This window comes from Melopsittacus undulatus, chromosome 8 (assembly GCF_012275295.1).
Source record: "Melopsittacus undulatus isolate bMelUnd1 chromosome 8, bMelUnd1.mat.Z, whole genome shotgun sequence".
Classification (NCBI taxonomy): domain Eukaryota; kingdom Metazoa; phylum Chordata; class Aves; order Psittaciformes; family Psittaculidae; genus Melopsittacus; species Melopsittacus undulatus.
In genome coordinates this window covers 54,591,682-54,616,699 of record NC_047534.1, presented here as the reverse complement: position 1 = coordinate 54,616,699, position 25,018 = coordinate 54,591,682, and the positions used below count along the sequence as shown (strand labels likewise).

The 25,018-nt window shown below is 40.9% G+C and overlaps 1 protein-coding gene across 6 annotated transcripts in view; it reads right to left on the bottom strand.

Annotated features, from left to right (window-relative positions):
- KANSL1L (KAT8 regulatory NSL complex subunit 1 like) overlaps nt 1-25,018 on the bottom strand; it is a 65,921-nt gene that overhangs the window by 32,308 nt on the left and 8,595 nt on the right. For 4 of the 6 annotated variants that reach the window (XR_004549896.1, XR_004549895.1, XR_004549893.1 and 1 more), the window contains exons 3-5: nt 9,495-9,636; nt 3,964-4,161; nt 1,336-1,457 (exon numbers count right to left, since the gene is read on the bottom strand). Coding sequence is in view for 1 of the 6 variants with exons in the window: in XM_034065206.1 (XP_033921097.1) it covers nt 1,336-1,457; nt 3,964-4,161; nt 9,495-9,636 (462 nt within the window). In the remaining 5 variants the exon portion in view is untranslated. The remainder of the gene's footprint in view (nt 1-1,335; nt 1,458-3,963; nt 4,162-9,494; nt 9,637-25,018) is intronic. The other 2 variants (XR_004549894.1, XR_004549897.1) reach the window with 2 other exon arrangements.

Here is a 25,018-nt window from a genome sequence, read left to right as displayed (position 1 = left end):
CTGGTCATAAAATGGGAAGAACACTGATTTTGAACACAGTGCCTGATAAATCAGACAAGAAATGGCTTCAAGTTACATCATTAGAGTCCCTGACCATGAAAGTCAACATCAAACACTCCCAAAAACATTTCAAAAAGCAGGAACCCTTCCTCATCTGTTTTGAGACAGAGTCAGGCTTCTAAGAGCCTAAATGACTCTCCCACATGGCCATCTCTATTGGCAGCTCCTATTTCAGGGCTATTTTTATTCCAAAACTCAGAGGAATCTTCCAATTTCCCTCTACATTATCTGTAAACAAGTGATACATCGGGTGCATGACTGCTACGTGACAGGACCCCTTCATCCTGAAATTTAGGGCACAGTCACACAATCGCTTTGGAACAGACGGCATTTAAAGAAGCTGCCCATCCAAGCTGCTCATTATAATCTCTTTTAGGGAGGCTATGGCAAAGCTGCTGAAACAGACGGCATGGCCAGCTCTTCCTGGAGCCGGGAGCCAGGGAATTAGGCTCTGCTGCAGACACTGCCAGAAAGCCTCAGCTCTAGTAGGGAACTCTGTCTTCATCCACCTGATCTCAAGAGCTATGAATAACAGCAACCCCTCCATCCTGAAAAATTGCATTACCAATATCTCAGGAGAAATATCCAGCAAACCAGGTCTTTTGTAAAACAGAACTATACTCAGTTACCTTAATGCTATTTTGAGACTAATACTGATCACAGCCTGCACTCTCTTTTAAAACCTTTGACTGAAAAATGGAATTACTAAGAAGTATGGAGTAGCACTGAGAACCACTTGTCTGCAGTATTAATTTTGAGCTGCTACATCAATTAAGAACAAAAGACCACATCTGGAAAAAAATGCTATCTCCACATTCCCAAACAAGTAGCTGGTAAATATAACATTTGGCCTTGTACTGAAGACTGATGTGCTTAAAATTCATGTAGCTACCACAAAACCTGACATATTCTACTAATCTAGTAAAGTCTAAATTCATCTCTTTTCCAGAAATAAAGTTGCACTTGTCATGACAGAATCCATTAAGTCTGAAATCATCAGAGACAGTGTGTTACTTACTGTATCCTTTCACTACTTCACGGATATATTCATCTTCCCAGTACTGCATACTTTTACGCTGTCATTAAGACCAAAACAAAACCCTACTACTTTCAACCTTACCAGTGGGACATGACTCCTCTCGAAGCTAGCAGTAAGGAATGCTCTTTTCCTGACTTACTGCTGGAATAATGATCAGTTCCAGCCACATAACTTTAACAAAAGTTATTCTCAAAAAAACCCCAAGAAAATAAAAGAGGTACCATCCTGTCACCCACCTGAAGGAGATGCCATTGACCAGCTGCCTGTGCCTACAGGCCTTGGATGAAAGAGATGAAGAAGCTGGAGACAGATTGAGTGGAGCAATCAGGCTGCTGATGATTTCACTCAGTTGTGCGCTCTGGAAAAGAGTAAAACAACAAATAAAAGGCAGTAAGACTTTTTTCCAGGCTCAACAGAGCTCAAAGGTCCTAGGCTTCTTTTTGTTGTTTTCCTACTTAGGGTTCCAGCTGCACACATCATGGAATGATGATATTTAGTTTCTTGTGAATAATCAAGTATGGCACGGTTTTTAATTTCACAATTACTATGTTCAACTACACAGCCCTCCTCCCCAGACACCCCGACAACAACAGAAAACCAACACAGCCCTGAACAACAGCCAAGGACATCTGAATATGAAGTACACAAAACACGTAACTGATCTTAGCACTTAACCAAACATTTGTGAAAAGGCAAAAGGAACAAGAAAACCTTACGGCAGATATTATAACAGTTGCGGCCCAGAGCTGCTAACTGGCCATTCAACAAGCATTTCAATAGGGGAAAAAAACCAGCCTGCTGACTACTCATTGTATATATTTTGCTCACTCAAAGTAAGACTCGTGTTAAAAGAATCCTCTTCATTCCTCACTGTAGTTTGACAAAGGTGTATGTATAAAAGGAAGTGTAACTACAGGAGGACTACTGTAACTACAGATAGAACAGCTAAAATCTTCTGGTATCCTCAAGAACAGCAAGAAGCAGCCCTAGCCTATAGAAAGCCAGACTTTCAGAACTGCCCTATAACTAATGCAGCTAGTTTTTAAGATTAAGAGTTACCCCTTATAAAGCAATGAATTGTGGACTGCCTCCAGATTAACATTTCACAATGATTTTGTTTTGTTTTAAATGTCAAACCTTAGGGGCTATTCTGACAATAAATGTCTCTTTCTTAAGGAAACTGTGGTCTGCACACTAAACAGAAATTAAATGTATGTGAAATGGCACACTTTATTTATAAACTTGGTAGGATTTTTATTCAGAACAAAGATTGTTTTAAACAAGAATTGCTAAAGGTTACCCAGTGAGTTTTCTTTACATTTTGAGGGCCCTACTATTTATATAGAAAGAGGCAGAAAAATTGATTTTCCATTTCATTACAACTACTGTCTTTTCTGTTCATGTTTAAGTGATGTAGTTAGGTAAAAAATTCATGTTTTTAAAACACTGCAGAGATATGAAAAGGACTTGAAAACCAGGATGGATAAAAATTGCCAGGCCCAGTCACTTTGTATTCCTTATGATTTGTTTTTTGTTCATAAGTAAAATTACTTATTCTTTTTAACATGGAAATACTTTAACATAGAACTGAAGAATTCTGTGGGAATATCTATGGATGTTCTCCAGTCTACAGCATTGCTACTCCTGGCACTGAGCAAGAAGAAGCTTAGACCTTCAGAGCTAAAGTTAATTTACAGAACTGGGACTCAAAGAGCAAATCATACCCCAAAGCTTTTTGTGGTGTAAAGGGAAGAACTCTGATGTAATCTGTGAGATGTACTGAATGAACCCTTTACTTCCAAGTAATTTTCAGATCATCAGTTCTTGGACCTCTGTAACTACATGGAGACCAGGAAACACACCAATATTTGCCAAATGTCTTACTGAAAAGTGCATTTAATTCTCCAAGTAATCACTTAAAGAGGGGACATTCACCACATTCTAAAAATGCTCCCTGGTCTACCTTGTGCAACTGCCACCACTGTGCACATAAATGTCCCATATCATTGCTTTCTCACTCCTGACTGTCATGGGTAAGATCTGCCAAACAGGGGAGAAGCATTTTAAGAATAGAAAAGTATGACTATCAAGTAAGAAAAACTGGCACAGAGATTCAGGAACAAGCATCAGTACCCAAAGCTACTTTTACCCCATTTAAGTCTCTGACCAAGAATTCATTGACAGCAACAGAGAAACATACTAATGCACCACATTGGCTTTGACAGATTTGCTTTACACTGTCTGCATGCTGAAACTAAATTTCCTCTATCTCCTTCAGCAATGTGATCCTACCGCATTCTTTATGTACTTTCTAGCAAAAGAAAACCCTGCTGGAGTCTAGATCCTATTTCCTGGAATTAACCTTGGAAATGACTTGTTTTGAACAAGATGACCCACAACTCCACCCGAAGCTATGCCTGTTAAGTACCTGGAATTCCTCAGCTCTGAGCTGGAGCTTGAAAAGGTAGGCCAACAATTACACTCTGTTGGGGCTTTTTGTTTGTTTCAAGTGCAACATACCTCCATCTTCAGCTTTCCTCTTTCATCTCACCAAAGTACTTCCTCAAACAATCTGTGGTAACTCTCCACTGACTGTACAGCAGAGGCAGGTTTGTGGATAGCTGTTAGAAGTAGTTATGTGGCCGCTTTGATGAAAACAAAGCGGTAACACAGACACATCAGAAGTAAAAGGTTAATTTGTAAACCTGGTATACAATGTAGTTATTTAAGCCCTTCAATTCATCAGCATCCACTTCGGGACTGCAAAATATCTTCCTTTTTGGAAGTCATCACCATGGAACCTGCCCTATTTCTGAAGGAAATCATTTGGCTCCATTGACCATTCAGTTCTCATTTTACTTTACCTGTTTCTCTATGTTTCGTAAGAGCAGGGTAGGACTGCTGGGTGACATTTCAAAGTCATGCTCCGGCAAAGAATCCTGTCTCTCAATGGCAGCTTGCGAATTCCCTGTGGCGTTTAATAAAGCTTCTTGGTCTGTCAATTGTATTTGCTTCTTCAAAATGTCTTTTGGAAATGGGAATTCTTCTAAGATCACCATCCCCTAGACAACAGCAATTGAACACAGTTGGTTGACAACGGATTAACCCTCCTAAATAATTTTAAAGGGGCAATCAACCCAGGCACATCCACCTTAAATCCTTCCAACAACTCTTTGGAACACTTAAACTACTAGACTAAAGATTTTAAATACACTTCATAACTAAAATATAGGAATAGTAGGTGTTTTCATTAATGAAAAGCTGCACCGTATGTACTACTCCTTAGATCAGCAATCACCCTATGTACTGTACCACTGCTTCAACAACTGTGCCAAAATTCAAATCAAAAGCTCATACTTACTAGAGCAACAATATGATCATTTGCCTGCTGGTTTAAAGAGGTTTTTCTGTAAGGAATGGCCACCATTGGATATGAAGTTAGATATAGTCTTTGCAGCCAATAAATTCTGCAAAGGCATTTTAAAAGTGCTCTATTTTCCTTCTTTCCACCCATGCTCTAAGCAAAACATCAAGGTTGGGGGTGAGGTTATGTAGCAGAGATGTATATAATTCAAACCAGAAGCCCTTTATTTAATTTTATGATATAAGGTTTTAAGGTGAGCATTTTTAGAGTTTCATAATGACAGGAGCAGCTATCCTAAATATTCTGGCAATCTCATTGCTTTTCAAAACAAGCTGCACAAATGTGGTAGCTGACATGGTCTACTGTCTAGAATGCCACCTCCTAAGATAAATATAACTTTACATGGTATGAAAATAAGAGAGTTTCATAAATGAAACTAGGAAAAGAATGACCCCATTGTGTTTTCCACAGGATAGATAGAGAAAAACAGAAGTGTCAAATACACTCTCAGGTAACATCTTACTTGGTTCGTTTTAACAACTTCAAATGCTAAACAAAGAATAAGAAAAAACTCCTTTGTAACAGTCAAAACCAGTTCCTCAAATAGTCCATTTGTCATTATCTTGAGCAAATAAATTTAATACTTAGAAAAGGCTATTAAGCCTCTGCAAGCTTTTTCCAAAGAGAAAAGGAAAGAGCTTACTTGCTTTTAAGTACTGACTGTTACTCAGCTATCGAGCAGATATTGAAAGAATGGGCCCATTCAATTACACTGCTCCAAATTTTTCTAGTGAGAATATTCAACTAAAACCAAGGAAGCCTGTCACATGTGAACAAGGAACCTCCTATGTTATTTCTTTAAGCGAGACAGACCTCACCTAGGTGGTGGTTGTGTAAAATTAAGGATCCTGTAGTTTTGCTCACATCTTGATCTTGCCTCAGCAGCAACTTGCCCTAATGCAATGAAAGCAAGTCTCAAAAAGACTTAAAATCACAGAATGGTTTGGGTTGGAAGGGACCTTCAGAGCTCATCTAGTCCAACTCCCCCTGCAATGAGCAGAGACATCTTCAACTAGATCAGGTTGCTCAGAACCACCAGCCTGGCCTTGAATGTCTCCATGGATGAGGCATCCATCACCTCTCTGGGCAACCTCTGCCAGTGTTTTAATACCCTGATTGCAACAAGTTTCTTCCCCATATCCAGCCTGCATCTTCCCTCTTTTAGTTTTAAACCATCACCCCTCATTCTGTTGCAAGAGGCCCTGCTAAAAAGTCTCTCCCCATCTTTATAGGCCCTTTTTAAGTTCTGCAAGGCTACAATAAGGTCTCCCCAAAGTTTTCTCCAGGCTGAACAAGCCCAGCTCCCTCAGCCTTTCCTCATAGCAGAGCTGCTCCAGCATTTTAATCACTATTGTGGCCCTTCTCTGGACCCTCTCCAACAGGTCTGTATCTTTCCTGTGCTGAGGACTTGAGAGCTGGATGCAGGACTGCAGGTGGGGTCTCATTGGAGCAGAGCAGAGGGGCATAATCACCTCCATTGACCTGCTGGCCACGCTCCTTTGGATGCGGCCCAAGATACAATTGGCCTTCTGGCTGCAAGTGCATACTGCAGGCTCATGTCCAGTCTTTCATTCACCAGTACCCCTATGTCCTTCTCCTCAGGGCTACTCTCAAACCCTTCATCCCCCAGCCTGCTGGGGGCGTGGGGGATACAATACAAGGGTTTGCCCCAACCCAGTCTTCGAAGTGGAGACTAGGAGAAAACGTGAAACAGTCCTGTTCTCAATGTCTCCCTAACTTATTCCCCTGTTTGAGTTACAAATTTAAAGATCAGAACAAAGATATTCTCTAAAACCAAACGTAGTTGCTCAAAAACTTGCTTTAGCTCCCAAAAGGGGCACAGAGACTCTGAATTTCCATCAAGTCAACTCTAGATTTTTCCACATGCCTTATCAGTTAGTAGCCCATCATCTGTGCTTTTCCATTTACAGAAGATGGAAACAAATCCTCAGAGTACCATACTACAATCTGTAGACCAGCAGCTGTTACAAAGCAGGCAGTGTGTTCAAGGAAATTCAAGTATTGATATACTTTACAAGTGCCACAACAGGAGGAGAGAGAAGCTCAACAGCTTTAGACTCTTCTAGAAATCAGAATCTTTATAGATCTTTTTTAGTAAAAGAATCATAGGTCATGACCAGAGAGAGAGGAAAATCCCCCCTCACAAACATCTAAACCACAGATTCTGAAGTCAGAGAAATAGGAAGACACACAGGAAAAGTGGTGAAGGAGGGAGACCACACACACACACACACTTCCAATGGAATTCTTTTTAAGTTGCAGAATCTTGTTGACCAAACATGGAAATGGGAAAGCAGAAAAGCAGGAGAAAACTGACACTGTATGAAAAGAGAGAGATGGAATAGGAACAGAAGAAAATTGACTATATAGGAATTCTCAGTTAAATGGGTTCCAACCAGAGTGAGTTTTGGCAATACATTCCCTCCCTCTGCCCCCATCTCCCACCCCCTGAATGGAATTGTTTCATTTCGCAGATACAGGCTGGATCAATGGGCTGTGGCCAGTGGGATGAGGTTCAACAAGGCAAAGTGCATTTGGGCCATATCAATCCTATGCAACGCTCCAGGCTTGGGGAAGAGTGACTGGAAACAGCTCATGGGAATGGAGCTGGGGGTGCTGATTGACATAGCTGAACATGAGCAGCTTGTGCCCAGATAGCCAAGAAGCCACCAGCATCCTGGCCTGTATCAGCACCAGGGCCAAGGCAGGGATTGTCCCCCTGTACTCAGCAGTGGTGAGGCTGCACCTTGAAACCTGTGTGAAGTTCTGGGCCCCTCATGACAAGTGAGACATTGAGGTGCTGGAGCAGGTCCAGAGAAGGGCAATGGAGCTGGTGCAGGGCCTGGAGCACAAGTGTGATGAGGAATGGCTGAGGGACCTGGGGGCTTTAGTCTGGGGAAGAGAAGGCTCAGGGGAGACCTTACTGCTCTCTACAACTGCCTGACAGGAGCTTGTAGTGAGGTGGGATCAGTCTCTTCTCCCAAGTAACAAGAGACAAGACAAGATGAAACGGTCTCAAGCTCCGCCAGGGGAGGTTTAGACTGGATATTAGGAACAATTCCTTCCCCAAAGGGTGCTCAGGCATTGGAACAGGCTGCCCAGGGCAGCAGTGGAGTCACCACCACTGGAAGTGTTCCCAAACTGTGTAGATGACGCCCTCAGTGATGATTTAGTGGTGGTCCTGGCAGTCTTGTGGTAATGGTAGGACTTGATGATCTTAAAGGTCTTTTCCAACCTGGTTGGTTGTATGATTCTACACATATATTTCTAAATCCAAGGACTCTCAAAGATGTAGATCTGCTACTTCTGTGTGCACAGAGATGGAGAAGACAAATGTAGTAGGCCAGGAAGCTGCCCACAAGTCAACCACCTCACTTCTTATTGCGTTACAGTGTTAAAGAAGTGGTGTTTTGTGTGTAGCCATTGTTCACTTGCTATGGACCACATTTTTTTCCACTCAAAACACATGAAAACCACTCTGAAACAATTAGAAACAGCACACAAATTCTAATGATATTGTGTCACTACTCTGCAGCCAGTAAGTGAAAACAAAGAGTTCTTCTGTCAGTCCGCGTGTCCTTCCGTAGTAGCTGCTGCTCTGGTGGGCTACAAACATGTACACAGAAAAAAACACAGCCAAAGAAAATATGCATCTACCTTCACTACAGGACATAATGCCAAAAACTGAATACAACAGCTGGTAAAAAGGGCATGAAGTGTGCAAAAAGGAATGTCACTAAAGATCTCCACCAGGAAGATGACTAGGCTCCAAGCCAACTTACCACCTAATGTGAAGAAAATGCATGACTAAAGGAATGTTTTTTTCTCTCATTTCTCTGCTATTTATCTGTCTTCTGCAGCTCATGAGACCTCTGCCACCCTAAAGGCTGATAGCTTTCGTGTGCAGCAGTGTGCATGTACCTGGTACTTAGGACAGCACTAAAATACAGGTATCCTCACCCTTCACCAGAATACAAAATCTCCTTTCACTTCTGTGGCTACAGAGGGAGGACAGACCCTCAAACAAAGGGTTTTTTAAAGTAAAAACAGACTGGGGATAAGTCCTGAGCAGGAGAGATATGAAAAGGACTTTGAGGGGGGAGAGAGAATAATTTTTCTTTATGTGATCAGAGGGAAATGCTCTGTGGAGCCCTCCCTGTCTCACATTCAGCCACATAAAGTCTAAAGCATCTTCTGACTCCTCTCCATCACTGCTTATCTGACCACAGCATAGATCAGACCACCTACAAGAGGCTCTAAATGGAGAACCAAAGAGCTCTTCTCTAAAACCTCTCACTATCACACAACCAGAATTACCACAGGTTTTGGCTTCTTGCACATGATAATGACCTGGGGAACCCACTGCATTGATACATAGATTATTAATGTTTTAGGAATGTGCCTTTCCCACTGTCTAGCCAGTTCCATTTACAAAAACTAGTACATGAGTTAGACACATTGGAATTTTAGTAATAATTAATCCTTGACCTGTTCAAAGGGCTGTACAAACATTAACTAGCTAATCCTCAGAATAAACATGCACTGTAAGTAACACAAAAACCCACTCTGAAAGCCCACAACACAAAACTGAACAACCTGAAAAGGAAATCTTGCCTCTTCTGCAGAGGGAAAAACTAGTGTGATAAATGTAATATCTTGTGCTGGGCCCCTGAAAATCACTACCAAAGTCATTAACTATCATAGATAGTTAATGTAAGGAAGGTGAGAGCTCCTAATTCCCAGTCCTGTACTGATGCCTCTAGGATGCCATACATTTTAGCTCTTGATGTCTTCTTTCTCATTAACCTTTGCATGTGATGGCCTGCATGGATACAATAACTCTAGCACAAAACAAACAACAATAACAACAAGGAACCAAATAAAGAAGTATTACACGAAACACTGTCCAAAATTATTTGAAAAGCCCATGTATGAGCTTACAGACAATACCTTGGTGGCACGTATCTGCCTGTGAAGGTCAGTTAGTTGTTGGATTTTGTATTCTAGTTCTGTAATCTGGGCTTGAAGCCATGTCCAGCGGCTGCCAATTCTAGCTCTGTCTGCAAGCCACTTCCATTCAGAAGTATAGCTGCTGTGAAGACAAAATGCTGGTTAGTCCAAAAATAAAGATAACCACATTTGCACAAGAACATTTTTGACAGCTGCTCTGCCTCATGTTGCAAGCATCTCAGTTGCTTTCAGAAGCTATCTGATTATAACCATCCAGTTTCACATCAGCTTATTTCTGTAACTACAGAACTTGCCCAAACCAGTACAATCAACGTTCACTGGCTATTCCCAGGCTAAGCCAGTTTACTGCTCTGTATTAGAAAACCCAGAGCTAGAGAAACTATCAGTTGATGTAGATTACAGATTTGTAAAGAATACCAGTACCTCCACCAGCAAGAACCCACATTCTTACACCACACTTCCTCCCACAAGCTTCCATGAATACTGTTTGCTAACAACTGGAATCTAATGAAACACCATCCAGCAATGAGCAGTTAGATATCAAGTCACTGCCCCCAAAACCAACTAAGTAGTTTAGATTTCTTTTTTCAAGCTAGTTTATAAATATAGCTGTGGCAGTATAGCATACTTAGAGGTCACTCTTACTACGAGGTCACTGCTCTTTACTAAGAGGTGTATTCTGTAACACAAAAGATAAGCCTCCTGGTACTTGACATTGTCACTAGCTTAACTTTATTATGTTAAATTCATCAGCAAATGTTACTCAACCTACACATTAAATAAACAAATGACATAATGGCACCACTCAACAAAGAATCTTAATATCCAGTAAGTTTAAGCAACAGAGACAACACAAAGCAATATTTGAACATGCTACCTTGACTATCATTAACTGAGTTCATTTATTTAAAGAAAATGACTGGTGACTTTTTCCCACTAAAGCTGTCAAGGAGTTTGCCACAGCTGACTTAAAAGAACTATCAAACCAAAATCAATCTGCTTCTGGAAAAGAAGTGCTTTTACTCAAGGGATAAACTGCTGGATCTAAATTCTAGGTGACACTAAGTTTTGCACACACAGAATATATAATCCCCTGTTCCCCAGGCAATGAAGAGTACTCAAGTATCAAAAAAGATGCAAGAAAAAGCAGATGCCACTGAACTGGCACAAGAACATCATACACGTGCAGTTGTTTTATGCAGAATTTTGGGTCAACTACCTCAACAACTGAAGAAAGGTAACACATCACCCTGCAGAAGCTGCTAGACATTTACCGTGTATCACCAAATCTGAGAATCCTAATATTTTCAGGGCAAAGATTACAATACATAATATAAATCAAAACCTTAGAACTTTCAGTCTACTTTAGCTACCAGAAACAGTAAGAATAGACAGTCTTCAGTAGGTTACCTCTAAAATATGTAATTTCCCCCTTTTTAACATAAATTATCTGCCTACATAATTTACAACCAGTTGAAACTCTTCCCTACCTAGACAAAACTAAAAGTATAAAATTAGACAGGAGTTTGAAATGTCCTATTTAAATCCAAATGCTATGTGCAAGCAAATAAAGCAGATTACCATCAAAAACAAACTGAAAGACCTCTATAAATAGACACATATTAAATTATTTACATTTTATACATTCTATTAGTGAATCTGTCCTAGAAAAAAAGGCGTATGAAGTCATCTTGTGAATACTCATTTTTCTGACATCCCCTTCTTGTATATTCATTATCACCAGCAGCTCATAGTAAATAGCCCTGGTTACTTATGCTTTAACCAGGTCTTTTTACCAAGATCTTTCTGGGATCGACAGCCTTTGCATGTTTGTGCTTCTGGAAGTCATAAAATACAGTTCACAAGGAAAGAGGGAAGACAATGGCAAGGCAGAGTTCTATTAAATAATGTATTTACAACAAGCATGGGGGCTCTTAACACTTTAGATTTGTCACAGGACTCTAGGATGGCAAAAAGCTAGTCCTAAGAAAGAGCTGCTTAATGAGGCTGCAGGAAATCCCTTAGTTAATCATTGTAACACAAAAAAGTAAATAGAAATAAAGGGGATAATTGAGAAAAACCCAACAGTACTGTTGAGGTCCCTATTTCTAACTCCTTTCTCGAAAGACAAATGAGCAACCAAACCCAATACCCCACAAACCAAGACACTGCAACAAGAAAGCTCAGGTGAAAGCAAATAAATCACACTAACAGAATTATCCCCCCAAGCTAGATGCAACAATTTGGGAGTAAGGAGGAAAGGGGAGCAAATGAGCAGAAGAAGCACCCACCCAGCCAGGAAACAAAAAGCAGAATGGAAAGGCCAGAACTGGTCTGATGTCATATATGTTGCATGGAATCAGCATGGCACTAAAGGAATCACAAAGGCACTAAGGGAATCAACAATCAACATTTAACCACAGCATTAAATCTTGATGGCATTCACCATTAAGCATATTACATGTATTTTTTCTTCATTGTAAAACACTATGCAAGTATTTCAGAAGGTTTTAAAGTGTACTATATAATTAAACTACCAAGACTTAATTACACTGTAATAATGATGTCCTTAGGCTCCTCTGTAAGGAAGAGTTTCCACCGAACCTAGCACAAACATTCTAAGCTCATGCTAAAAGAAGCAACTTCAGCTTCTCCCTCCTGCCAGCCCAGGCTGCCCCATGCCCAGCGCCTGCACAACCACTTGAGCAGCTTCATAGTGCCATGGAGGAGAGCTGCTAATGCTTCACTTTAACTTTGGAGGCAGGGTGAACAAAGCAAGGTTAAGTCGAGATCCTCTTCCCAGTTTTCATGCCTTGCAGACAGACAGATACATACAATTTTGCACTGCCACACAGGAAGGGGTATGAAGCTCAGGGCAAGGTAGCAAGCATGAGCTCACATTAATGGGATAGGAGGTCTATCACTATCTCTGTCACTCATATTTGTTTGATCCTGCATTATTTACCTGCCATCTCTGCCTCCAAGTCTACTACTTCTCTATAAACTATTTACTAACGCTTGCAAGGCTTCAGAGGAAGATAAAATCACTTCACGCTGTCCTCACACTCCTAAAGTAGGCTGTCTGCATGCAAAGTAGTATGGTCACCCAAGTGACGAATGATAAACTGCAATTAAAACTATTGCAATTAAAACACAAATAAATAACTTCAAAAGTAGGTATCTGTAAATCTGTTGCTGGGATGCTAGCGAGCACAGCACAACATTCACTCACTGAAGAAAGCTGGTTCAAGGTGGCACCTTGAAAAAAATCCAGAGAAAGAAAAATAAACCCATGAACCAACCAACCACAAAGAGCTACAAAAATAACCAGGCCTGTCACTGAAGGAGGAAGTCAGAGCAGGTGCTAAAGTAGAAGCTCCTGCTCTGGTTCTTTGCTGGGAATGAGACAAGAAAAAAAACAGTTTCTGTCTGTCCTGCTTCCTGTGTGTTCCTTCTGCAAAGCATCTTTACTTAGTTTGTGTGCTTGCAATTCCTAACATCATACATCCTCCACAGGAATTGCAAACTCATTCTGCTGGCAACTCAATATAAACCACGTTACATGTGCAAAGTTTCCCATGTTCAGAACTGTAGCACAGTTATTTCGTTACTGCTCTTAACGATGACTCCAAACCTGCAGATGATCTCCTGCATTCATCTAGGACTATCAGAACTGGAAGAGAACAGAGCAACACAGACTTTGCATGAATTAAAAGTTCCCTAGAAAAACATGCTGGAACTGCTTTAGAGGCAAAAGCTGCTTCCACATGAGATTCTGGCTTGCATTTCCCCTGTTCTGGTTGAACCATAGGAGGTCAATCCTGCACAACTTGTAAGGAAAGGAGAGAAAGAGAGAAAGAGAGAAAGAGAGAAAGAGAGAAAGAGAGAAAGAGAGAAAGAGAGAAAGAGAGAAAGAGAGAAAGAGAGAAAGAGAGAAAGAGAGAAAGAGAGAAAGAGAGAAAGAGAGAAAGAGAGAAAGAGAGAAAGAGAGAAAGAGAGAAAGAGAGAAAGAGAGAAAGAGAGAAAGAGAGAAAGAGAGAAAGAGAGAAAGAGAGAAAGAGAGAAAGAGAGAAAGAGAGAAAGAGAGAAAGAGAGAGAAAGAGAGAAAGAGAGAAAGAAAGAGAAAGAGAAAGAGAGAAAGAGAGAAAGAGAGAAAGAGAGAAAGAGAAAGAGAGAAAGAGAGAAAGAGAGAAAGAGAGAAAGAGAGAAAGAGAGAAAGAGAGAAAGAGAGAGAAAGAGAGAAAGAGAGAAAGAGAGAAAGAGAGAAAGAGAGAAAGAGAGAAAGAGAGAAAGAGAGAAAGAGAGAAAGAGAGAAAGAGAGAAAGAGAGAAAGAGAGAAAGAGAGAAAGAGAGAAAGAGAGAAAGAGAGAAAGAGAGAGAGAGAGAAAGAGAGAAAGAGAGAAAGAGAGAAAGAGAGAAAGAGAGAAAGAGAGAAAGAGAGAGAGAGAAAGAAAGAAAGAAAGAAAGAAAGAAAGAAAGAAAGAAAGAAAGAAAGAAAGAAAGAAAGAAAGAAAGAGAGAAAGAAAGAAAGAAAGAAAGAAAGAAAGAAAAATGCAGAAGAACAAACAAGCCATGAGGAGCATGGCCACAAATGTAGACAATCAAACTATGTACCTAGGAAGGAAACAGACACTCAGGCTGTAACATGCTCCCCAAAGTATGGGAAGGAACTCAGCTAGGAAACAGATTTATTGAAGAGCACTAAATAATATACCTTTACTATTATATATGTAATATAATATAGTATAATACATCTACTATATATATATGGTTCTACTATAACATACTACTGCTTGAACTGAAAGAAGTCATCAACTATAATCTGTGGACAGAATATATGCATGAACCCCCCAGCACTCTCACCCTCCCTAGAAAAGGAAAGGGAACTGAGAACAAACCTTGCTTTTATAGAGCCAAACCAACATCTCAGAATGCAACAGGACTATGAACATATTTCCAGGGCCTCCAATATGTTGTAGGTGAGTTTTATGTTTTCCCAACAGCAAAGATCAGTCTGTCCCCCCCAAAAAAACCCAAATGAGGCAACCTGAGTGCAAAGAGGAATTGCTAACCAAGATAAAAATGCTGTGCTAGACACACACACTGTCGGGTTTTATGCTTGGGGGTTTGTTTGTTTGTTTAAAGGAAAGGAGAAGGGGTGGAATTTAAACCTCTCATGCATATTTCCTTGCTATAAACAAAAGAAGCCTGAAAACTAGTTCATAAATAACGAAGGAGAAACACAGTGGTGTTTAAAATGCACAAAAAATATAGATCCTGGGATTAATACTATGTAACCGGGCAGGTTAATTCAAACAGGTATGGTGAGCACAGGAAAGAATATTTTAGATCAGGCAGCCCTGTGCCTAAGGCAAGGTTCTCCACAATTTTCTTATATACTGATGCCTTCAAGCCTCCTAACTCCCAGTAAGAACAAGTAGCATACCCCCTACCATGACATATCTCCAAGGACAATGACAGGATGCTTCCTACTCAACAGGAAAGAAGTGTGCCTTCAACAGACCCACATCTAAACTCCAAAATGCAAGTCTGCCAACACAAAACAAGAGTCTCCTTCCAAAAGGTTTGTATCAAAGAACTGCAGCATTTTCAAGTTACAACGTTCTTAAACACAAGCAAGCCAGAAAACAAGGCACCCACTTAGTGTGGAGGGGAAAAATTTCTCCAATCCCAATCTCCTGCATTAAACATTAGAACAGCAGTTGTTCCTGACATCCCCTCACACTTTCACTTCCATTCAGGCTCCTAATTTTGCTCGCTCTTCCAGTCCATGTCCCCTTCAGTTTAATTCACATTGTTCTGGCACCCAGTTTTCAGATGATTTAGTCCTAAAGTGACCCCATGGTCCTGACCTCTGCCATCCCTGTTTGTTCATCAACTCCTCTCACGAGGAGCTCCTGGGGTATCAGAGGCCTGTTGCCAACCATGTGACAGTGAAGTACTGGGGAGCAAAAAGCAGCTCATAACCTCCAGACTGGTTACCCTCAGGACAGAGCTGGTCACCTTCCTTCACGGAAGGCACTGAAAACAACAGCAGAAGATTGTAATTTTGATGAAGGATTCAATTCTGGAAACAGAAAAGGAAAAAAATAAAACCAAAACAGGAAGTTCTCCATATCTTTAAACCCCATCCAGACATCATATGACTCACAATGAAATTCATGAGACTTCATACACTGGAAAAATCATCCCCCCTCCCAATTCTTTGAGCTGCCCCTTATTTTACACCAGCATCACCGGCAGTTTTCCTTTGACTACACATGGTAATCCTCAAAAAGCAGCTGGCCTGAGTACAGTCATTTTCTTGTAAGCCATTAAGATGAGCGCAGAGCTTGTGATACCTTTTGTCAACACACTGGTGTAATTCAACATGTAGATTTTTCTTCCCTCCACAGACAGTGGCAGTAAATTAAGAGACTACCCATGAAAACTAAGAGGTGGTATCATAGAAAGCACTTAAACTAGGTGAATCCAAGTAGGTATTTTAGATAATGTTATCTAGATTTTACTCATGAGATAAAAATGCTCACTCCCAACAAAAACTTCCAGCACTGGTAATGGCTGAACAAACATATCCAACTATGAAATGACCCGTAAATGCTTTCTCAAGGACTAATTCTTTCAGCACACCCACTTAATGGGTTTTCAGAATAACCTCAGTTGCTGTTGAAGTATTAATTCCCCTGGACCAGTTAACTGTTAAACCCATAATAACCACATCATTAAAAAAACCCAGTGAGTGCTTTTTATGAACTCAAATCTCTTCTATGCATTCCAGAGTGCAAACAAGATTAAAACAAAGTGCAACAAATATCATCCTCTGATATCATATCCCATTGACACTACACAATACTGTTCACTCTGGCAGTTCACCCTCATCAATCAGCCTTTGCCCGGATCATCCAGGAGTGCTCATCACAGCCTGACTGCACTCAGAGCCTCTCCCCAGAATCAGTTAAGGGAAGTTCTCTGGTATTCAAAATGACACTGCAATCTCTGTGAAGATCTGCAACCAGGTCATTCCTCAGCAGCCTCTTGGGTTGCTATCTGGTGCTTAACAGCAATTTTTACCTGGCAGAGATTTTCCTCTGAAACACGACACAGCTTCAGAATAGATGGGTTACAGTTCTCCCTATCATCTACAGACATCAGCAACTGCTTATCACAACAATTTCTGGCACTCACGCCTGGTCCCACCATCTCTGACATCCTGTTGCCATTTAATACTTTCAGAATTGCATCCAGTAGCTATGTTGATACTAACACATAATACCAGCCTTACCTTCCCAAACCAAAAACCTGCATCCAGACGAATATTTCTACTAATCCATCAGGCCTAAGGCATTTATGCAGTAACACCTGAAATTATAAACCACAGCCTTTTCCCTTGAAGAGAAAAATCATGGTACAAGGGAGAAGAGGAAAATTGATACTCAGGAAAAAAAGGCTATAGAAGAAAACTAAAATACCAAAAGAGAAAGTCTCTGCGCTTGGATACCCTAGCAAAGAAGTTCCATAACAATTTCACACTGGAGGTCTATATGCTCCCTCAGCTGAGAAATCCCATCTTCCAAACTGATGGGATACCACTGCCAGTACTTGCCTGCTACAGGGCTCCTGAAAAGAATCACATTATTACTATGGGTTTTCTATTTGAACTGTTACACTTGCACTGAATTGTTAACTCAATGTAAGGCCCAAAAAAAGAAATTAAAAGGTCAGCTTCTGAAAGCAGTTTTGTCTGTTAAAGTACTCATTTTTCCCCAGTAGTTGGTTTCAGGTGCTTTTCATCTTCAATTCTGTTTACATCTTTCTTTAGAGCTGTTAATCATAAAAAAATCAAACTGGTTGGTGGAGGTGGGCTCAGTTGGCATATTAACTGCCCAAGTAAAAACCTGCACAAGCAAACAACCAGCACCATTTCCTCTTTTAATACAATAAATACACTGCAAAATACATGTTTGCCAATGCCTTCTGTTAAAAGAATTTAAAAATCATGTTTAAGATTTCACTGGCTCCCCCAGCACCCCAGCTTCTTCCACTAAACCTCAGCATGCTGTTAATCAGACCAACAGAGAACAGAAAAACAGGTAGAGCTAACACACAATGAAAGAAACTTCAGGAACACCAGGGCTGCCTAGAAACAAGCTGCTTTTCTTGCCTTTGCAATGGCACAACATCAATAGACTAACAACAAAACACCAGGAACACAGGCCTAGAAATTCTCTGTATTACACAACTGCCCTTGAAAAACAAATCAAGAAAATAGTGTTATGCCTGGATCCCATGCTCAACATCAAATCAGACTGAGCTCACAACATATTCCTTTAAAGATACGTGCAGATGGAACATTATTACAGAATACGAGCAGCATATCAATGCTGTTCAGCCACTAAAGTTGGTCCCAGAATGCGTACGTATATTCTCACAAGGAACAGATAGGTATGGCATGGCTCTGGGGCCCCCAATGCAAGGACCTGCTCAAGTGAGTCCAGGGGAGGCCACAAAGATGCTGAAAGGCTGGAGCAGCTCTGCTATGGAAGAAGGCTGAGAAAGCTGGGCTGGTTCAGCCTGGAGATTTGAAGACCTTGTAACAGCCTTCCAATACCTAATGGGAGCTCTTTACAAAGGAATACAGAGACAGGACAAAGAATGGCTTTAAACTCAGGGAAGGAGGTTTAGATTAGAAATGAGGAAGAAGTTCTCCCCTGTGAGGGTGCTGAGGCGCTGGCACAGGGTGCCCAGAGAAGCTGTGGCTGCCCCATCCCTGGCAGTGTTCAAGGCCAGGTTGGACACAGGGGCTTGGAGCACCCTGCTCTAGTGGAAGGTGTCCCTGCCTGTGGGAGGGGTTGGAACTGGATGACCTTTAAGGTCCCTTCCAACCCAACCCATTCTATGATTTTATGGTATTCACAAAACATCTAACTCCAGCTTTTAAATAATTTAATTTTAGCTACATACAGTATCAGATTTTGATGTAAAAATGGATACAAAGAATATTCTTGAGACTTTCTGGATAGACAACTAGCAGTTGATCCAGAACTTGCATAAGGGGGCACTGGAGATGATCAGCAAGTTTCTGGAAGCATAACAAAGAAAACTGCTGGGCAGGGACTGAGAGGAGACTCAGAAGGGGCTGTGGCTGGTGGAGAAGCCCACAGCAAAGCAATCAGGTGAGAAATGAGAAGCAGGAGCAGCAACAAAGGTACACTGACTTCCACCTCCCACTGCCCCTCACCGAAGTGAACATGTTAAGTGATGCAAGCAGTCCTCCCACCACATGCAGAGGAATGCTATAGGGAACAAAATAACAGGAGAGCTGGAAGGACCCCAGAGTACTCTTCAGGGGAGGAGGACAGTTGGGCAGAGCTGGGATGGGTCCTGCTTCAAGCCCTGAGGTCTGGACCCACAGCTCCTGAGGGACCCAAAGGAAGCTGCTGAGGAGTTGTGCCAAAATCCCTGTCTGGGGTGAGCCCCACCAGCACAGCCCAAGAGCTGCCCCAGAGGGACCCTGGCACCAGCCCTTGGCACATGGGATATCAGAAACAGGGTCCTTTGCCCCCCCACAGTTGCTGTAAGCATGTTGTGATTAAGTAATAGAGGAGTGACCAAACAGTACTTGGCTGTCTGCTTTGCGGGGTAGGGATGGGGTTTGTTTTGAGGTTAAACCCTACAGTCTGGTCCACAGGGATAATGGATGCAGAGTGTAATGAACATAGGTTTGAACCATTACAACCTTCTTGGGTTTGGGTGTTTTGTAGGAGGCTTGGGGTGGAGTTTCAGACTTTTACTACTGCCCAGTCTGCCCCCATGGGCTGGGAGGAAGGGAAGGTTAGAATGCACGTACATTCAAACATGGACCTTCATAACAGAATCAGTAAAGTTTGATAACTGAAAATTCAATTGATTTAAATTCCTCAACAGCAAACTTGTTCTCACCCCCAACAGCAAGGTAATGAAAATAAAATATGATGATTGGATGAAAATAAAATAATTTAAAGCTATTTCAGCTTCAGTAAGAAAGAGCACAGGTCAATATATTTAAATCTGATATCTAAAGTTACATTCCTAACCCATATTTAGCAGTATGAATGAAACCCTGTTACAGGAGAGCATTCCTATTTTGGGAAGTCTTTATGCACACTTTTGATTTCATGAGAAAAGGAAAGCATTTAAATGATTTCCTGTATCAGGGGCCCACGTACACTGACTTTCAAAGGCACTGGATATATCCCTTTGAAGTAGCTTCTCCTGGAATCGATGTTATCTATGAAATGAAATCATGCTGCCCTCACTTCATAAGATGGTCTAAAAAATCAGTTCCTTGTTGTTTGTAAACAAATCTGTTTATTAAAACACATTTCACAGCTTAGCAAAAGAAAAAGGCTGCCCATAAAATCTTGATTCAGCAGCAGTTGCCATCAAGCACCAAACTCTCCTTGTCTACCATTTAATTAAGCATGAGAGGTTATCATGCACACGTGTGTCTGATTAAAAGATCTTCTATTCTACCCTACCTTGACGGTGCATGAAACTGTCATTCAGAAGAGTGATGCCAAGTTTTTATTTAACATGCATTCAACACCTAACTGAAAAGCATTGACATTCCTAGCTCTGAGATTCCCTTGCAGGTTACAACTTGTCAAACCTTCTACCTTTCATTAAAAGCTTTCAGCAGCTGCAAAAATGTTAATATAATTACAGGTTAGAAATCAGGTTCCTCACTCACATGAACACTATTCTGGTATTGTGAAAAGGAAGTCTTGCTCAAAAACAAGTTGTTACTGCTGTACATGAGATCTCTAAAACAAACCAGTAAATGCATGTGGGACCCTAAAGAAGTTGTAAATCCTTCTTACAGAAACCCAACCAAGTGAGGTTGAATATATTCTGAAATAATCCATGTATCCTGGAATGAAAACAGAAGGTAATAGAAAACTATCTTTTCTTTAATTCCCCGGTAACAATTCTCCTCCCACATCCTAGTGACAGGAGCCAAGAACTGAGAGAATGGAATTCATGAAAAAGCAGTATACAAAACATTTCAGAATCAGTGTATTATTAGCACCTATGAATTTATACTCATTCAAAAGCCCTCACGTTAATCTTCTATGCAAACAAGACATTTCCCAGACTTGTAAACTTAAAAGGTCTTAAAAAAACACGGGGAAATAACTGGGGGTTTGTGCTTAAGAAAAACTGAGATGAGTATTTAGTCTTGGCAGACTCTCTTCCTCCCTTTCCCAAAACAAGAATTCAGTTCTCATATCAGGTATGAAATGAAATTACAGCTTGAAGTGGAAAATTGGCACCTGACCTTGCAAAAACTAACAGCTTCCCCTTATAATGTTGCTCAAAGACATGCAATAAACTCTAGCCCGTAAGCAGTGTCTCCTATAGCAAGGCTTGCAGAACTGCATTGATGTTGCTCATTTGGCCTTGAGAAAAAATGCCAGGAAAAATGGAAAATAATCTAGAACAAACAGATTAGATCTGGAGAGATTAGTTATAATATTTTCTTCCTTCCTGTAGTCTCTCTGCATCACTGCTCCCCTCCCCAGCAAGTATGTGTACTAAAAGCAGATTTCCCAGCTTCTCTCCAACTGGCAATCTAAGGGGGTGGGGAGGGCAGGGAAAAAGATTTACTATCTCTGCACATTCACTATAAAAGTTTCCAGGCACAATAAACCCTGTGGGCATGGAAAAACCTAACACTGCTTCTTCGTCAGGCTTGAGGTTGCTGAAGGATAATCAGTAAAACATGTCTTTCAAAAATCAAGAGAAAAAGCAGGAAAATAATTCAGAAGGAAAAAATCCCACCAAAGCATGCAAAAGAATCTGCACTCAGACAGGGGATCTGGAGCACAGGACTTTTCATGAGTAGACAGCTACTTATTTTGCAGCAAACATCTATTGTAAGCAGCTTTTCTCTCTAATCCATTAGGTACATGTATTACTATTTGATGGAGTGAGCAGCAGTGCCTGTGGAGAAGATACATCTTCGATTCTGGAAGATCATACATGTATCTTATGTAGAAGAAAAACTCTGTACCCTGTAACTATAAAAGTGGTTATTTGACCACTGCAGCATCAGATTTCTTTGTGGCAAACAAGCAGAACTTCTAAACTGCTCCAGGAACACACACAGAATACATGGATAAAGATGTGGAGTTGGCCTGGAAAGATACAACATATAGCTCCAACACCAGAGCTGTGTTGCTGAAAAAACTCTGAGCTCACATCCTCCCCCATTTAACCTTGCTGGAAATCTGTGACCATTTCTACAGATCATCTTCCATCTTCATTAACTACAAAGATGATTGACAAGTTCCAAGTAAACTCACGTTAAATGTTGTCTGTGTTGCATTTGAAGTGGTTAAGTTAGTTGTTTATGTTAGTTGTGAATTCCTGAAGGAATTAACTTATTGTCAGCTTTGTAATGCCCTCCTCAGCCCATCCACTTTGGCTGCTAGTTCCTAGGCTGGGAGCTAGGGACCAGCACCTAGCATCTGCCTTTGAGAAACCGGAGAAGTACTATCATGCTTTTCTCTTATCATATCCCTGTGCAGTGTCCAAGGAATTTCCTGCACCCAAAAGCTGTAAGGGCAGTAGAATACACTACAAATTACTGATGGAAACTTGGTGCTTTACCTAAGAAACCTTCCACGAAAACTGACAGGTTAAAAACATGAATGTGCTGAAGCTGGCAGAAAATGACAGAATTCCTGAAAAAAAGCCAGCTGGTTTTTCATGTTTCTTTTTAGCACACACTCAAAGGACCAAATATGTTTTGATTAAGCTCTTGAAATGGGATGAAGTTTTCCAGCCGCTCTAGGAACTAGGTAAGTTCAATAAGTGAACTGTCAGCTAGAACAACTGCCTTCACCAGAAGACCTAGGATCTTTCTTCATTTTGGTGTTGAGGCCAACACCAATTTAATTCACAAGGGACGAGCAGTGGTCTAAATATCTTATAACAGCTATTTGCAACTAAACAACAAAGGTATTGAAATAGATGGATAAAGACAATTTTACTTGAGACACAAAGCACTGAGTTACCACTCAGAAGAGCTTATGTCAACACTCATTGGGCAGAACTCTCTTCAGGATAATGAGAATGAACAGGTTCAAACTGCTAAAAATTGCTCCAGGTTTTTTGCTACCATGAAGAATTGGAGCTGGAATCAGCTTCTTCCTCCTGACAAGAAACAGGCTGTTCTCAGGTAAGCACAGTAACAGCAGGTCCCTCCCTGTGATGGATTGACACCTCCTCCCCCCATAAAAAGGATAAAAAGCAATGCAGGCATAACAGTGACCAGCCACCAGTGTGATTACACACTCAAGTTAAATGCAAACAGTAAACTGTGATATAGGCAAACCCAAAACACTTTTCCCATTCCTCACTGCATTAATAGAACCTTCTGACATCTACAGTTAAGTTCTATGAAGAATTTCACCAAGGAAGAGTTTTTCCAGGTCATTAAAAGTCTTCACTACGAAAAATAAGTTGCAAGCAATGAAATAAGTGTTTTCTCATCCACATGATCACATTATTGCTGGAAAGTACTAACAGTCAATTCCCTGGAGAGAAGAAAGGCATTTAAAAGAATGTAAATCCACTTAGCAGAAATAAAAATTGATGTTAATTTTGCTTGTTTCCTTTGTCCAGGTGAAAGGCAATCCAAAGAGCCTTAAAGTGGGAAAGCTCAGAAACAGCAAATCACAGCAGCTGCACTGTGAATTACCTCTGGCACTAGAAGAAAAAACAACCATTCAGCAACAAAGTCAGATCTTAGGGAAGTTGGAGAAATGAAGAGAACCATTCCAAGCTGAAGATAATGATAAATTCAAATAAGAGAGTCTGTCCTCACTGCAATCTTAATTCAAGCACTGCGTCAGCCTATGCACACAGACCTTCTCCCTCAACTAGGTTGTACTTAAACTGAGTTTGCTGGCCCTGCAGCACAGTTCAAACCCCAGTGACTCTTGCACTGCAATGTCTTCGCTAATGCACACTGCTAACCCCAGCGCTGCTGCTTGACAGCTGTTCAGCAGTAAGAGCATAAACAAGTGAGGAAAAACACAACCTGCAGATAAAGGGTCACAATGAGTAAGACTATGGATGATCCACCCATTCTGTGTCTCTTAGCAGTAGTGGTCAAGATACCAAGTCCCACAACAGGGCAGGCATGGAGGGAGCAGGGCTTTTCCAGAACACTCCCTCAGCTGCCTGCAACAGCAGCTTGGGGGTTTCCTGAGCCAAAGGTGGTGTCTTTGTACTTAATAATCCTCTGGGGATTTTTTTACTCAGTGCACAAAACAAAGTGAGCAAGCCTCAAGTGGAAAAGACAACTTCAGGAATTCAAAAGCCACAAGAAGAAATAAAGGTAAAGGACTGGCAGGCAGAGTTAGAAACTCAACTGCCCCTGGCAAGAAGAGATAAAACAACAACCCCTCGCACAGAACTTCAGTCCAAGTTTTACATTACCCACTACCCTTCAAGAATTATGAGTTCTCATCAGTTTTTCTTTTTCAGTTCATGTAATCACAAGATAAGAATCTGAGAAGCAGAGATATTACTCAGAAGTTCTAACATTATCAGTGAGAAGAATGCAGATTCTCCTGTGCTGGGAAGAGACAAAAATGCTCTTTTTTCTTTGAAATATTTCAAAAGGAGAATACTACTTGCACAAACTCAAATATCTAAGGTGATCCCAACTTAGCTGGCAAGTCATTATGCCTTGGATGCATTCCAGTACAGTATTTACCATTCTGACAACATGTGAAAGAAAAATCAAAACTACTTTTTACTTCATACTTTTTCTCCTCTGTAGTTTCCAGGCATACATTTAAGGAAATGCAGCACGATTTCATACAACCATGCTATACTGAAGCTTCCCTCACTGAAGCTATGAACACATAACAGGGCACAGCTCTTTTCCAACTTCCTTGATTTCTTCTGAACATTATGCCTTCCAAGAAACAGACCAAGATAAGCTTTTCACTATTTATTTTTCCTCAAACACCAGTGTAGCTCTTAATGCTTTCTAGACACCCACTAACAACAGTTTAAGAGATCAGGAAAGACAAAACCAATCCTGACTTCAAGTGCTAGAAATGCAGGTGCGATGTAGCTCCTAGCAAGCTGCCGTGTTTATGTGAAGCTCTATTCCATGTGTCACCGCCCTGACTACCATATCCTAACAGACCTCAAGACATACTCTGTTCTCTTCATCTCCCAAGCAGCTGTCCTTTCACTGCTTTCTAACTCAATCTCTTAGGTCATGAAATTTTAATAGTGTAGCAAGGTAGGGGACAAAAAAGAAGAGAAAGGAAAGAGGCTGTACCACCATAAAGGAATAATTTTACTATCTACTTCTCTCACCCGCTTCTGATTTCCAAAGCTACAATAACTTGTACTGACAGGATCCCTGTGAAGTCAAGACAGTATTAGTTCATGAGACCGATTTCTCTGTTTCTTCT